The 14,311-nt window shown below is 30.8% G+C and overlaps 1 protein-coding gene across 1 annotated transcript in view; it reads left to right on the top strand.

The window, feature by feature from the left end:
• LOC111631108 (integrator complex subunit 8-like) overlaps window positions 1-14,311 on the top strand; it is an 80,113-nt gene that overhangs the window by 31,826 nt on the left and 33,976 nt on the right. Inside the window, exons 8-13 of the mRNA XM_023375306.1 lie at window positions 281-373; window positions 6,664-6,810; window positions 6,886-6,983; window positions 7,055-7,187; window positions 9,179-9,243; window positions 13,236-13,393. Of these exons, the coding sequence (XP_023231074.1) occupies window positions 281-373; window positions 6,664-6,810; window positions 6,886-6,983; window positions 7,055-7,187; window positions 9,179-9,243; window positions 13,236-13,393 (694 nt within the window). The remainder of the gene's footprint in view (window positions 1-280; window positions 374-6,663; window positions 6,811-6,885; window positions 6,984-7,054; window positions 7,188-9,178; window positions 9,244-13,235; window positions 13,394-14,311) is intronic.

Genomic DNA, 14,311 nt, shown 5'->3' with positions numbered 1-14,311 from the left:
ACGTATAACCTCTCTTAAACCAGCATGCCGGTTATTACTGTATGGAAATATCTGATTTCCTGGTCTCCTAGATAGACCAACATGCCAGACAATCTGCAAAAATATGGTAAGACATTTGAAATGTTTTAAAGTTGGATCTTAGTCTTGTAAAACTGGTTAAGTTGCAAAATCTGTTCACTGAATTATGTTGATGCAAGCACTTAAATTAACCTATATTTATTTGTAAAATTTTTTAAAAACAATAATATAATAAATGATTTTTTAAATTATGTATTTTCAGTTATCTTACGATTTGGGATGTTATTATTTCCATCGAGAAGAATATAAGAAGGCAGGAGAATATTTTACAAATTCATCATCTCTGTATCCCAAGGTTATCATTGTTTTCTTACTTTTAAAAAGTTAATTTTTAAAATCTAAATCATATTTCCAACTTAATTAGTTATTTCATTCTTTTATGCAATAATTAAATCACTGGAATATATTAACTATTAATGTGTTAATTTTCTAAAAATAAAAAATTAGTTTTGTTTTACAGACTTAATTTGGTTACTTGAGAATAAACTTATAACTGTATCCCTTGATTAACACTGTTAATTAATCCCTGAATGCTACCACATATATCAAAATTGCATTCATCAGGTACAGTTGGACCTTAGTACTTGACTGAACAATCCCAATCTGCTAGAACAAAGTTTTGGAACAAACTAACAACAAATATTTTTATTTTAATAAACAAAAATAGTAACTTCACTAACACCTTATTTTCTGAGAAAAACATATCTATGTTAAGTAAAGATCGCTGGTAAAGTTGTGTTAATTAAAACTTTTTGCAATTAAAATAAAAAGGGATTGCCACAATTAATTTTGTGCGTTAATGAAATTTTGTGTTAAGCAAGGGATACTTGTTTTTCACTTTATGCCTAATGGCATAAAGTGAAAAACAAGTAAAAGTGAAAAAGTGAAAAGCATAAAGTGAAAAACAATGAAAAATATTTAATGTTTCCTTTTGTATGTGATTCCTTACAAATTTAAGCTTTTTAATGGTTAATATTTTTGGATATTTACAATATGAATTGGGTGAAAAATAAATTAAAGTGATTATGTAGGAAATAGGTTTTCAAATAGTTAAATTATAGGGATAAAAAGTTGGATGTGAAAAGGAATTAAAAGAAATCTTTTTAATTTATGTAATGATAGAATAAGAAAAGTAACTTGAAAATGTAGGCTCATCATTTTTTATGGCACCTGATGGTCTAGCAGTTCTCTTAATCCAAACAGAATTATGAGAAGCTACTTAAAATTCTTGCTGCTGCAAGACTGTTTCACTGAATTGCCGCAGATGGTCATTGCTTATAGTGCATGTTCTCTTGGACTGTCTATGTTGTAGTCATTGGCAATTCCTCTATTCTGTGTAATTTTTAACTTAGCTAAGAACTAAAAACAAATAAAGCTTGTAAAAGCAATAATTGTCAGCTGAATCAAAAGTAAACACCAGTTCATACTTAATATATGCTTAACTTAAATTTCTACAGTACAGGTATACCTCGCCTTACGTCAGTAATTGGTTCCAGGAGAACGACTTAAGTTGAAAAGCGACGTAAGTCGAATTTACTTGTCTCCGAATCTACTTGCCACTAGGCTAAACCATAAATTACTAATTCCCGTTCTGTATTTTATTTATTAATGCATTTTTAATAATATGTGGTTAATAAGGATCTATTTTAACCTTACAAACAAATAAATTTTGGTTCTTAATATAGTACAGAAAAAAGTAATTTAAATTTACGAATGCATGTACTGTAAATACAGTATATACTTGTAAATGTATATATTTTAATATGATTTTATGTGCTTTAAACATTTTTCTAGTGATATTACGACTTCAAATATTTGTGGCGGACAGACGTAAAGTCGAATAAAATGACTTAAACTTGATTTTTATTTTTCCATATACTTTTTTGACAAACGACATATAATCGGGAACGACGTAACTCGAGGTATACCTGTACATAATGGTTTAGAGAGACATAAGACAATTAATGGTTTGGGACCTTCTTTCTCAGCCATACTTTGTCCACTGCTGGACGATGACCTTGTGTTAGTCCTTCACGTCACTCTCTCCTCTGCTCTCATCCATTGCATACCTGCAATTTTAGCCTCCACTCCATCATCCTTCTTGTCCATCTCTCACCACCACATCTTGCCATGTGTCCAGTGCATTTCCACTTAACCTTCTTTTATTTTATTCTTTTACATTATTACTGGTGGTGATGTTCAGACAATGGACCTTATAAAACAATGAAGCAAAAGACCCAGCAAAATGAATAAAACAAAAATAAAAGGAATAAAACATAAAATTAAATAAAACAATTAAATATAATAATGTATCTTTTTGCAAACAGCCTTAATTTATAGTGAATTCAATGTAAGGTTTATCTTTGATTTATACGGCAGCTTTCTGGTAGTGGTAAAAAACAGATTTTATGATAATATTAAGATGACAATATGGAGAGTATAAATATGTAGTATTTTTAGTATTGACAGAAGGGATGTGAAGGTAAATATAATGAATGGGAGTAGACTTAAAATATTTAAAAGCATATATCCAATTGAAATATTCAATGCATTTATAGAAATTATGTTCAACGTAGGTGAACATGTGCAACTTATGGACAGTCTGTAAATGGAAGGTTAGGAAGCTTTTTTAAGTAAAATGTAAATTTTAGTCAATTTTGAATAAAATTTGTTTAGGATAGATGGAGGAGCAGAAGCCCAAATTGGAAGAGCATAGTCTATTATCAACATACAGTCTATAATAGACTGTATGTTGGTGAAAAACAATACTCTGAGTGTTTTTAGAAAAACTTTAAAATAATTTCTAGTAAAGCATTTCCCTATGAAATGAGATGTGTTTAATTAAATTTTCTATATGCTGTTTGAGAGTTTTGAATCAAATATACCTAAATCCTGAATTGTCAGCTATTTCTAATCTTTGATTATTGATTAAAAAAAAAGGTATTGCAAGTTGATTTTTCTTACCAGGCTATAGATTATTATTTTAAGTCTTGCTAGAATTTATTTGTAAGTTTAAGTAAGGTATTAAGTTTATGAATATTGCATTGTAATGAATGATGATAACTATTGGTAAGTTTTAATATCATCTGCATATGCATTTATGAAGAAGAAATACCAGAAAGTGTTGTATTTATATAGGCTATGAACAGTAGATTACTAAGGATTGAATCCTGAGGTATTCTTATCAGTGGTAAAAAACACAAAAAGTAAAAATTAGAAATCTTAATCTGACAAGTACATAATAGGAAAAAATTGTTAAGCCAAGTCAAAAGAATGTCATCATAGATTTTAAGTTTGGAAGATAATTTGTCTAACAGAATATTTAAAACAACAGAATCAAAAGCTTTTGCAATATTTATGTATGCCATGTAGGTAGGATGTTTTAACTTGAAATTTTCTACAATGATATGCTAAACTTCAAGGAGATTGCTTGTAGTAGAGTGATCTTTGTTTTATACCAGAATGATAGGACATAAATGGGAAGTAATTGGGAGGTAGATGATTTTATATAGGTGATTTCAAAAATAATCAAAACACCTTAGTAATTCCAGCAACAAAGTATTTAATAAAATAAAAACATTTTCGACTATATTTAATAGTCTTCTTCAGTTAAGCCTCTTTAAAACGAAAACGAACGTAAAATAGAATGCAAGCAATATGACGGTTTAAAAATTAAAATTAATTACGTAAAACACAAATAAAACGTTAAAAAACGTAAAAAATTATAAATAAAACATTAAGAAATTAATCATGGTAAAGAATTTAAAAAAAAAAATTAATCATCGTGGTAAAAAGATTTCCATGCGCAGGATAGACTATCTGCGTCTCTATGGTTGATGCATCCTTTGTTAATATGCGCCTTGTAAATTTCAAGTTTTTCAATATGTTTAAGGACTTGTTTGTTGGTGGCTGTCCTAATTATGGATGCTTTGTCCCAATGTACTGTACATTAATATCTTGATGTTTAGCAAAGGCTGCAAGGATGGTGCTGTCCACGTTTTTAGTAATAGAATACTTATGTTCTTTAATCCTCTGTTTTAAAAGTCTCATAGTGGCACCAACGTAAACGAGATCTGAATTAAAACGGCGGTCACTTAAAGGAATAGAATAAACTCCTGTACTGTTGTTACGGTTTCCTTTCTTCTTATCATTTCGTAAAATTTTATAAATCGTCGGATTATGACGATAAATAACTCTTAAATTATTCTTGTGAGATACTTTTTTAATCATTGATTGTAGGAAAGGTATATAGTTGAGAACTACTCTTGGTCCTTGGTTCTTAGTTGTAGGTTGCTTGTTTGTTTGATTACAAAATTTATCAATAAGAGCATTTAATTTCATTTATACGATATCCCTGTTGCATAGCTATTGTACATATGTTATTTAATTCTCTGTGTGTGTCAACCATACTCGTACAGTGGGTATAGGCCCGCTTTATCCATGATCGAAAGGCTGCATTCTTAAAATTCTGAGGATCAAAGGATTTCAAATAATTTCAACATGGTAGGAGCTAAAGAAATTGGAAAATTAGAGTTGTTCTTTTTTTGGGATAGTAGAAATGACTAGACACACACAAAATATCTTATATACTTTTCCAGCAAATTACTCTTTAGTCAAACTAATGTTTTTGGCTTTATTAATAAGCCTTCATCAGGTTTTCTGAAACAAGATTCAATTTGGAAAATATTTAAAATTCCGTTAATTTTAGAACAATATTACATTTTCTTAAAAAAATATAAATAGGGTTATAGATTAAGTTACAAATAAAATAAAATATAAATTTAAAATAATAATATACAGTACTAAAAAATGTACAATTAAGAATAAAACTAAATAAAACAATCATTTGAAGTGCTATGATGATATCATGTTTTGCACTGTTACAATTTTTTCCACCCTTTGTTTCTAAGGGGGTTATCAAATAGCGATTTCCAGGCATAGTATAGCAACTTATTCTTAGATGTTAATGCAATGTAGATTTAAATATTTCCAATATTTCTGCTATTCTTAGTTTGCATTTGTTGTATATTTGTTTTATAAGTTGGACCCTGCTGAAATCTGCTGACACCTGGAGTTCGCCTGTGTATTGAGCCTATTCTCGAAGGATACAACTGGGTAACCCACATCAACTCATTCACATGCATACAATGTTCCATCTACTCACATTCATATCCTTTAGTGGGGCTCTTGAGAGCACTCACTCCAGGGGCACGAATGGCAATTAGCTTTCCTTTGCTTTGTTTCAACTGTCAGTTATTAGCTGCCTTTCAACTTTGTATTTTAATTCTTATTTTCTGTCTTCTTTTTCAGTCTAAATTTAGTTAGTCCTAGTTGTAAGTTGGTTTAGGGACTCTTAGCTTGGTTTCCAGTTAGGTTAAATTAGATTAGGGTTTGTTAGCTTTAGTCCTCTGGTTACGTTCATCCTAAGTTGTGGTAGGTTAGTTCAGTTAATGAGTAAGTTAACATTTAAAAAAAAATTAATAAGTAAAAACATATAAATAAATAAATAAATAATTTTGGGTCTTGCTCGTTTATCTCTGTCAGTTCGTTCGTCTCATCTAGTTTGTCATTGTGTTCGTTTGCTTTTCATGCTGTGTCTAGCTGTTAAGTATTATTAAGATTTGCGATCGCATTCAGTTTTATTAGTATTAAGTAGATATAAATCTTCCTACTAACACTAACTTCTACACTTAGCTATTTGTGGCAGCACTCAATTATTGGTGTTCACTACACTCAGATTTTCTTTTAGACCTTCGGGGGACTATGGCTTTGCAGCCTAAAAACTGCATGCTAACGTCAAACATAGAGGTTACTGTAGCCATATGTATGGCATTCAGAGGAATCCTACCTTTCACCACAGTCTATCTCCTCTCCCTCCTTCTTCCCCTTCCCTTTCTTTCCCTTACCCTCTTTTCTGCCAGCTAAACACTTCATGTATGGCCAAAGTCTTTCTTGTATATATGTGGCTTATCTGTAATTGTTTTATGGTTGTATTCTTTATATAATAACTCTTCTAATCTGAGCAACTTTGTATAGTAAATAGTTTATGCTAACAATATTTATTATTTCAATTTTATTAAAATAATAAATCAATATTTTATCATATTAGATTTTTTGATATTTTTACCTGATAAGTAATCAGAACTAATTTAATATTTCTACATAATTTTATTTAATGCTATACATGTCACATAATAAGTTAAATAGCAGTGTACCATTATATTATTACTACAAATAACTATTTTTTTGAAACATAAGTTTGGACAATTTTATTTGTAAATTCAAAATGAAAAAATGACAATGTATTAAAACTAATTGCTTTCAATTGTAAATGTTTCTAATGAAAATGCATTTTTCCTGCTTGACTATGATTTATATTTGTGCACTCTTGTGTGGACAGATGGCACCTAAAGAACGATTACTTCTAGAGTAAACATTTTTCATGCCTTAATTGAAATTTTGGGATCTTTATATTCATGTTGTAAAATTTTTACAAAATAAGAAGTATTTTGTTTGGAAATTTGATATTCTATCTATTCTAAGTGTTGCCTAAATGTAAACAATGGATTTATTTTATTTAAACAGATGAAAAATTCTTTATATTGCCAAATTGATGAAGCAAAGTTGAAAGGTTACTTCAATGCTGTTGCCCATTTGACAAAACGACAGTCTTCATTGGAAGTTGCATCGCTACAGGAACGATTACAAAAGTCATTAATAAACAATTATGAGGTATGAAGAAAATGCTTTTGTATTTACTGTACAATTATTAAATAAATTTTATATGATTGGAATTTCAATGTTTAGGATTTAGCAAATATATTAATGGAGGATAACATAAAGCGACAAATTCCTTTAGCATTAAGAGACGCATTAGAAATGGAAATACTTCAGGATGGCAAATCGTAATGTATTAATTAAATTTGCGTCAAATGCCTCTCATTCTTGTAGATCTAATAAATTTTCATTTTTTCAGAATGAATGAAATGTATTTTAAAGTAATCGTGCTGAATGCAATTCGAAGAGTCATAGCAGCAGAATTAGTGCATATGAATTTTCAGATTGAAATTAAGAACAATGAGAATATAATAGTAGATACGTTGTCAGAGGTAGTTATGTAAGAAGTTGAAATAATTTATTACTAAAAATACAGTTGACCCCCCCCCTATAAGATATAGATACGTTCCATTCTTTAGGAATCCGATTTCTTACGAGTCGTTCCAATCACAGCCCGACATGTGTCAAGTTTACAGACTACGGCTGATTGAAAGGTTTTCTTCCATAAAATTAATCGATTCTAGACTAATCCGACTCAACATTTCCAAAATACGTATATTTTTTTTGGAAATAATCCGTATAAACTACGCTATAAACAAAAAATTGTAGGATTACTTACCGAGTGTGCACCATTCGACATCGCCATTGCTCAAGCTTGTTTTCGTCGCGGAACAGCTCAGCAAACCGCGGCCGATTTCTAATAACTTATTTTTCTGCGAAAAGTTCGTTGAACTTTGGACACATCATTAATATAAATAATTTTAATCGCCGTTGAATAAGAAATGTTTCTTTCACAAGAAATGTATAAAATTACAGTACTGTATTAGACTTACGGTACCTAATTTACATACTGACAGACGATAGTTAGCGTAAAAATCTCCGTAGCGTGGCGCCACGCTAGACGGCGGAAATTATATATTTAATTATAACAAAGTTACAATAAGTTAATATATAATTATATATACAGTACCTAATTTATATATAATTAATATATAATTATATGTACAGTACCTAATTTATATATAATTTATATAATACTGTCCAGACGATAGAAATCTCTCCGTAGCGTGGCGCTACGGACGGCGGGAAAGTAGTTCGGCTGCCCGATGACGTTTGAGGTAATTATAGGGGGTTTTTACTGTTTTTTACAGATACCGGTCACAATTTTTTCGTAGTTTTATAGGAATCATAATTATAGGGACCGTAATTATAGGGGGGTCGACTGTAAATGTTTAAATAAATAAACATATATACAGTCAAACTTCTATATAACAGTTACTAAATCCTGAAAAAATTCAGTATAGGGACATATCATTATACAGAAATTACACTTTTTGGTAAATAAAGTATTACTTTAACATAATTTTTTTTGTTTTACATAATTGAAATTAATATAATTAATTTATATTAAGTATATTACTTATACTTAAAATTACATTTGTGTGTTAAAATTCTTACAAGTCAGTTTAATTACATTTTCATAAAAAAGTCTAACTTTTTTGTTGCCCAGAGCAATTTAAAAATGTTCTCTCTTTGTAATATGCTTCACACTTATTAAGAGCATTAATTAAAACTACTTCATCTACATTGACATAAGCACATTTTGCTGCATCATTGGCTAATTTTCAAAATTGATTTGTAATTTGTTATTTTGGTTGATAAACTGCTTACAGGAATTCCAAACTTTGCTCTAATGGCTTTCTTTTTTGATCCTTTATCAACTTCCCACAACACACAAATTTTTTTTTTAGTAATGCTTAAACACTGTATTATTAGTTCTTCAAATTCCAACTGGAGAACTTATTAAATAAAATATCAATAATTTAAAAAATTAGTTCAGCAGTTGTCAAAATTATTAGCTTTCTAATTTTTTTAACATTCATTAATTCTAAATCATTCATCTGTCAACAAAGACATTTGGACTTAATCTTTCTGCTCCTTCTTTTTAACTAGTAGCCACATTCGGGTAGGTTACTTGGTGGTTTTAAAAGCTAATGACCAGTATTTCTCAACATCTGGATGGTTGTTTTACAAAGGGTTTACAGATTGATACCTGAAATTGAACCTAAATTTGAATTCGACCCAGATGCTGTAATTGATTTTTAATAATTGATAGTTCTTACAAATTAAAAAAAAATTCATTATATAGAAATTTAACTGTTATTTAGAAGCAATTTTACATGTACACTGCTCTTTCAGCCAAAATTATAATGCAAAAATCAATTAATACAGAGAAATTTGCTATATAGAAGTTCATAATATGGAAATAATTTGTGTGTGTGTGTACACACAAACTAAATGTTAAATTTTAAATTTTATTTAGGCTGTGAAAATGATATTTATTAATCTTACAAATGTACAGAAGAGCTTAATGAAGAATTTCATAAGGTAATTGGTTTTTCAAAAAATTTATATTATGCAAAATAAATTCCAAGACAAGGATAAAAAAATTTGTTTAAGAAACTTGCACAACCAATCAATATTACAAATAATTTTTACTAATTGTAAAATTATGAAATTAATTAAAGAATTTACTAGCTTTGTTACATTTGCTTTACCAGGTTGTTAATTTTAATTAAAGAATAAATACAGTAGAGCGTCATTTATCCAAAAGCTTGTCAACCGAAACATCAGTTAACCGAAAGCATTCCAGTCGGAAAATTTAAATTTCTGCTAGTGCTGTGGTGCTGCAACCTTTGGCTATGTCTTGGGCTACTCCAATATTTTTTTTGTTGGTGTGTGTGTTTTAGCTGGCAGCACTGGCACTTGTGTGTGGTGTTTTTCTGACGACTGTCTGGACGTGTGTTGTGCTGAATCGAACATTTTTGATACTAGATTAACTTCTAAAGTATAATTTCTTTTGTTTTTATATTTTTCAATATATTTATTTTGTTTGTACAAAATAAAGAAATAATCTTTAACGATACAATAGCCACGATTATTATTATAAAAATTTACATTGGGCTTAACATCAACAAAAATTCAACGTGAAGCGATATGCAATGGAGAAAAATTTCAACATGGGATAGGTTAATATATTTTTTCGTACATAATTGGTTATCCGAACAACCCCAGTCCCCAATTGATTTGGATAAACAACGCTCTACTGTACTTAGGATGTCCATATTTTTGGACAGGGTGAAATTTTGATTTTTTGTTTCAGAGAATTTTAAAACAGAAATACAAGCATAGACAAAAAAAAATTTTACAGAAATAGAAATTCAATTACTACATTATACAAACTGACAAAATATTTTAAATCCCGTCAAAGAATATTTTTGGAAAATTTTTTAATTAATAAATTACAATGACAGCCATTTAAATGTACAGGTATAGGACAAAATAATAGGAACACCCCTTTCGAAATGTGTTGTACTTCAAATGTCCAATACAGCCCCACCAAGTGTCGCAACAGTCTGCCATCCANCAAAGAATATTTTTGGAAAATTTTTTAATTAATAAATTACAATGACAGCCATTTAAATGTACAGATATAGGACAAAATAATAGGAACACCCCTTTCGAAATGTGTTGTACTTCAAATGTCCAATACAGCCCCACCAAGTGTCGCAACAGTCTGCCATCCAGTGGTGGTGAAAGGAAAGGTATCAGTTGAGCATTTGGTGGTGTGACAGTTGCATGAGAAAAGTCTGTTCCCAGCAAAGCACCATTATGTCTGACCTGTCTGACGTGCAAAGAGGTATGATTATTGGAGCTCGCCTCGCTGGAGCATCCGTGACTAGAACAGCCAACCTTATGGGTGTTTCAAGGTCTACTGTATCAAGGGTTATGATTACAGTGACCATACGTCCTTTATTTAAGAGGACAGTCCTTTATTTCACTGCTCTGTCCTTTAACTTTATTTATTTTCTAAAATAGGCATTTTGTCCTTTATTTTGTAAAGTTGACGCAAAGTTTAAAAAAATTTTTTTTAATAATATATTGAACAAGTTAGTTTTGTATACGCCATCACGACCAGTGTTGCATTGCTACATAGAGCGCAGTAGTGCAGTGTGTCGCCAACCAAACGGCCCACTGACAGTACCAGGGGGTGGACACTCTTATGGGGATTTTTGTGATAGTTTTTTAACTCTCTAGTTGATGGATGATACACTTGTTAATTAAAGCTGAAGTTAGTTGAAAGAAAAAATGAGGGGTTTCTTCCTATTGTTATTAGAAAAGTGGTTTTAGCATTAGAAAAATCAGAAAATATACAAGCCAAAAAATTCAATGATGCTGTGTACACATTTTATCAAACGTGCATAGATTATCTAAATAATTGGGACATGTTTTTTATTGAAATAGAGGTGTTTGAATGGGTCACATTATGCGAAATCCCTTTGTGGGCGAAAGTAGAGGAAAGCTATATCTTTATTTCGAATCATTGGTCCGTAAATATACTCGACGGTGAATTATTTGATGAAGTTTCATGTGTAAAAAAATATGTCACAAACGAAAAGATCGACGAATGGTGACAGAATAACCAGCCCTGCCATCAAAGGTGGATTGAGATTTTTGAACATTTTACAGCAAAAGAAATTGTTTTCAAAAACATTTGTAAAATCGTAGAATTTTCTTTGTCTCCCTGGATCTAATGCCCCCGTTGAACGAATATTTTCATTGGTGAATAATATGTGGACGAATGAAAAAACTGATTTAAAAGTAAGCACATTAGAAGCATGTATTTCCATCAAATACAACTTTCAAATGAACTGTATGGAATTTTATGACTTTAAAGCGTGAAACGGCGCTAAAAAAAAATTAATTCTACTGAAAAGTATCAAAATTAATGTTATTTAAATTTTTACAATGTGTGTATGTGTAATAATTCAGATTGTTTAAAATTTTAATGTATGCTTTGTTGTATGCTACTATTTTCATAATAAATGTTATAAACTTATGAATTTTATAAGGTATTTTTTGATTTTCTTCAATATGTCCTTTATTTTCCCCCCCAAAAATATGGTCACTGTAGTTATGATAGACTACACTAAACTGGGAAAGGTGTCCTCTGCAAAGCAGAACAGTGGGCGAAAGTCGAAGTTGACAACCAGGATAGATGAGTGTTGAAGAGGATAGTCCCGAAAACGTAAGACTACACTGTAGCAGATAACCTCAGAGATGAACACCCATCTCCAGAACCCTGTATCCACCAAAACTATTCAACGGGAGCTGCATGCTGCAAGCTTTCATGGCCGAGTAGCCACTCCAAAGCCGTTAGTGTCGCCGCAGAATGCTATGAAGTGACAACAGTTGTGCTGAGACCACCGAAACTGGACACAACAGCAATAGGAACTGGTCATCTGGTCTGATGAATCATCATTTACATTATTTCAGACAACCAAATGTGTGTTCATCTGGCGAACACCAGCAGAAACATTTCATGTTGACTGTCTGGTTCCTACCGTGAAGCATGGAGGGTCTCTTTGATGCTATGGGGAGCGATATTGTGGCGTGGCTTGGGGCCACTCGTAGTCCTGAGGAAGAAGGTAAGAGGCGAGCATTATCGCAGTATTCTTGCAGATCATTTACACCCTATACTTCATACTCTATTCCAAGATGACAACGCCCCTGTACACACAGTTCACTGTGTTCAAACATGATTGGATGAGCATAATGATGAAGTGGAACATCTCATGTGGTGTCCTCAGTCCCCTGATCTCAAAATCATTGAGCCTGAGTGGAGTTTTTTAAAAGAAAGTCCGTGCTTGGTTTCCTCCTCCATGCACACTACCTGAACTTGAGACCATTATGCAAGAGGAATGGCTGCGAATTCCCTTAAACTTTCTGCATGACCTTTATTTCTCAATCCCATGCCAGATACAAGCTGTAATTCAGGCCAATGGTGTCCCAACTCCCTATTAATAAATATTTTGAATTTTTTCACAGGTGTTCCTATTATTTTGTCCTATACCTGTAGTCATAATGAAAAGTATTCAAATGGTTTTTTAAATTTGTATAATACTAAAAGCTTAGACTTAAATATTCTTGTAAACAGCAATTCTATAAATTGCCAATTTAAAAAGTTTTGTTTAACATTAGAAGTTAAATGTAGATCCTCCAAATATTTTCTTAAATAATTTGGCTCTCAGTTTTAGACATCGGAGATGTTAACAAATTAGGAATGTCATTCACATACATAATTATTTCATAACAAATAATTTCAATAATAATCGTGCAAAGGCTTTTTGAACAGATTTTAAACATTCCTTCAACTTTTACGTAATATATGATCTATAATTTTAATAACAAATTTCATATTTCTATTAGTTTTTTAATAGATCTTCCATTCTGTTACTTACAGTACATTAGTATTGAAATGTTTAAAAAAGAAATTTGTAATAAATGAACATTTGAATATTATGCAAATGACATTACAGGATGCTCTATCATTCGTCTGGTAATATTGCGAGCCAGTTGAAGAAAAATGATGTTGTAAAGAACTTGTTTGATCGGACAGAAATTGATAATTTGTATAAAAATAAATTGAAAACTGATGTAAACAAAGAGTTACTTCTGTCAAAACAGAACTTTACAGGTAATATTTTAAATTAATCTCAACATAAATTTTTTTTTAAGTCAAGTTTATTAATTTTTGAAATTTGCTATTATTCTATGATGGTTTTCATTTGTCAATCATTTTTAAATTATTGCTTTTATTTATTGTATAACATTAAAATTATTTCAAAAGTAAATTGAACATTTCAGATCTTAAGAAAATTACTATACATTAGAGCATCGATTATCCGATTCAATTGGGACTAAGGTTGGTTGGATAACCGAAAAAATCCGATAACCGAAAAGAATGAAAAAAAAAATACATTATTAGTATAGTATACAGTGGGTGATCGGTTAACGAACAGATCGGATAACAAACACTTTTCAACACTTAACACTTAAAAAAAACTGACTCAAAAGATTACGGACAACTGTTCCATGTCAGAATAACACGAAAGTTATCAATGAGAACTCTGGGACGTTGGCTCCATATCAAGTCCAGCATGAAATGAGAGCAACTTATAATGTACTGTCCAGTGCAAAATGGTTTTCCTCATCGTGACGTGACGTCACGTCACGTAAGTGACGTCATTTCACCTGTCAATCATTTCTACCTGTGCTCCCATTGGTTTAAAATGGACTGCGCCGTTTTATGATTTATTGGGGGGTGATAGAAATGATTCAAGAGGGATTATGTTAAGCACTAAGCTTAAAAATCGTAATCGCAGCTTTTTTAATATAATCACGTTGTTTTAATAAAAATCTGGCATTACAGTCATCAGAAAATACGATTATATCGTTTATTTATGTAATTTTTCTCCTTTCTAACGTTTCTTATGTTTATATTATTGTAATTTGATCCAAAAATGCAAAAGAAAAACATATCTAGTTTCACTTCCGTTCAAAATCTCTCAGGTTTCACTGCCTGGCATCGGCTTCCTTTGTAATTGGAGAGAAA

The sequence above is a fragment of the Centruroides sculpturatus genome, unplaced genomic scaffold (assembly GCF_000671375.1).
Source record: "Centruroides sculpturatus isolate CEXI.00-Female unplaced genomic scaffold, Cexi_2.0 scaffold664, whole genome shotgun sequence".
In the NCBI taxonomy this organism is placed as follows: Eukaryota; Metazoa; Arthropoda; class Arachnida; order Scorpiones; family Buthidae; genus Centruroides; species Centruroides sculpturatus.
This window is presented reverse-complemented; position numbering and strand designations above follow the sequence as displayed.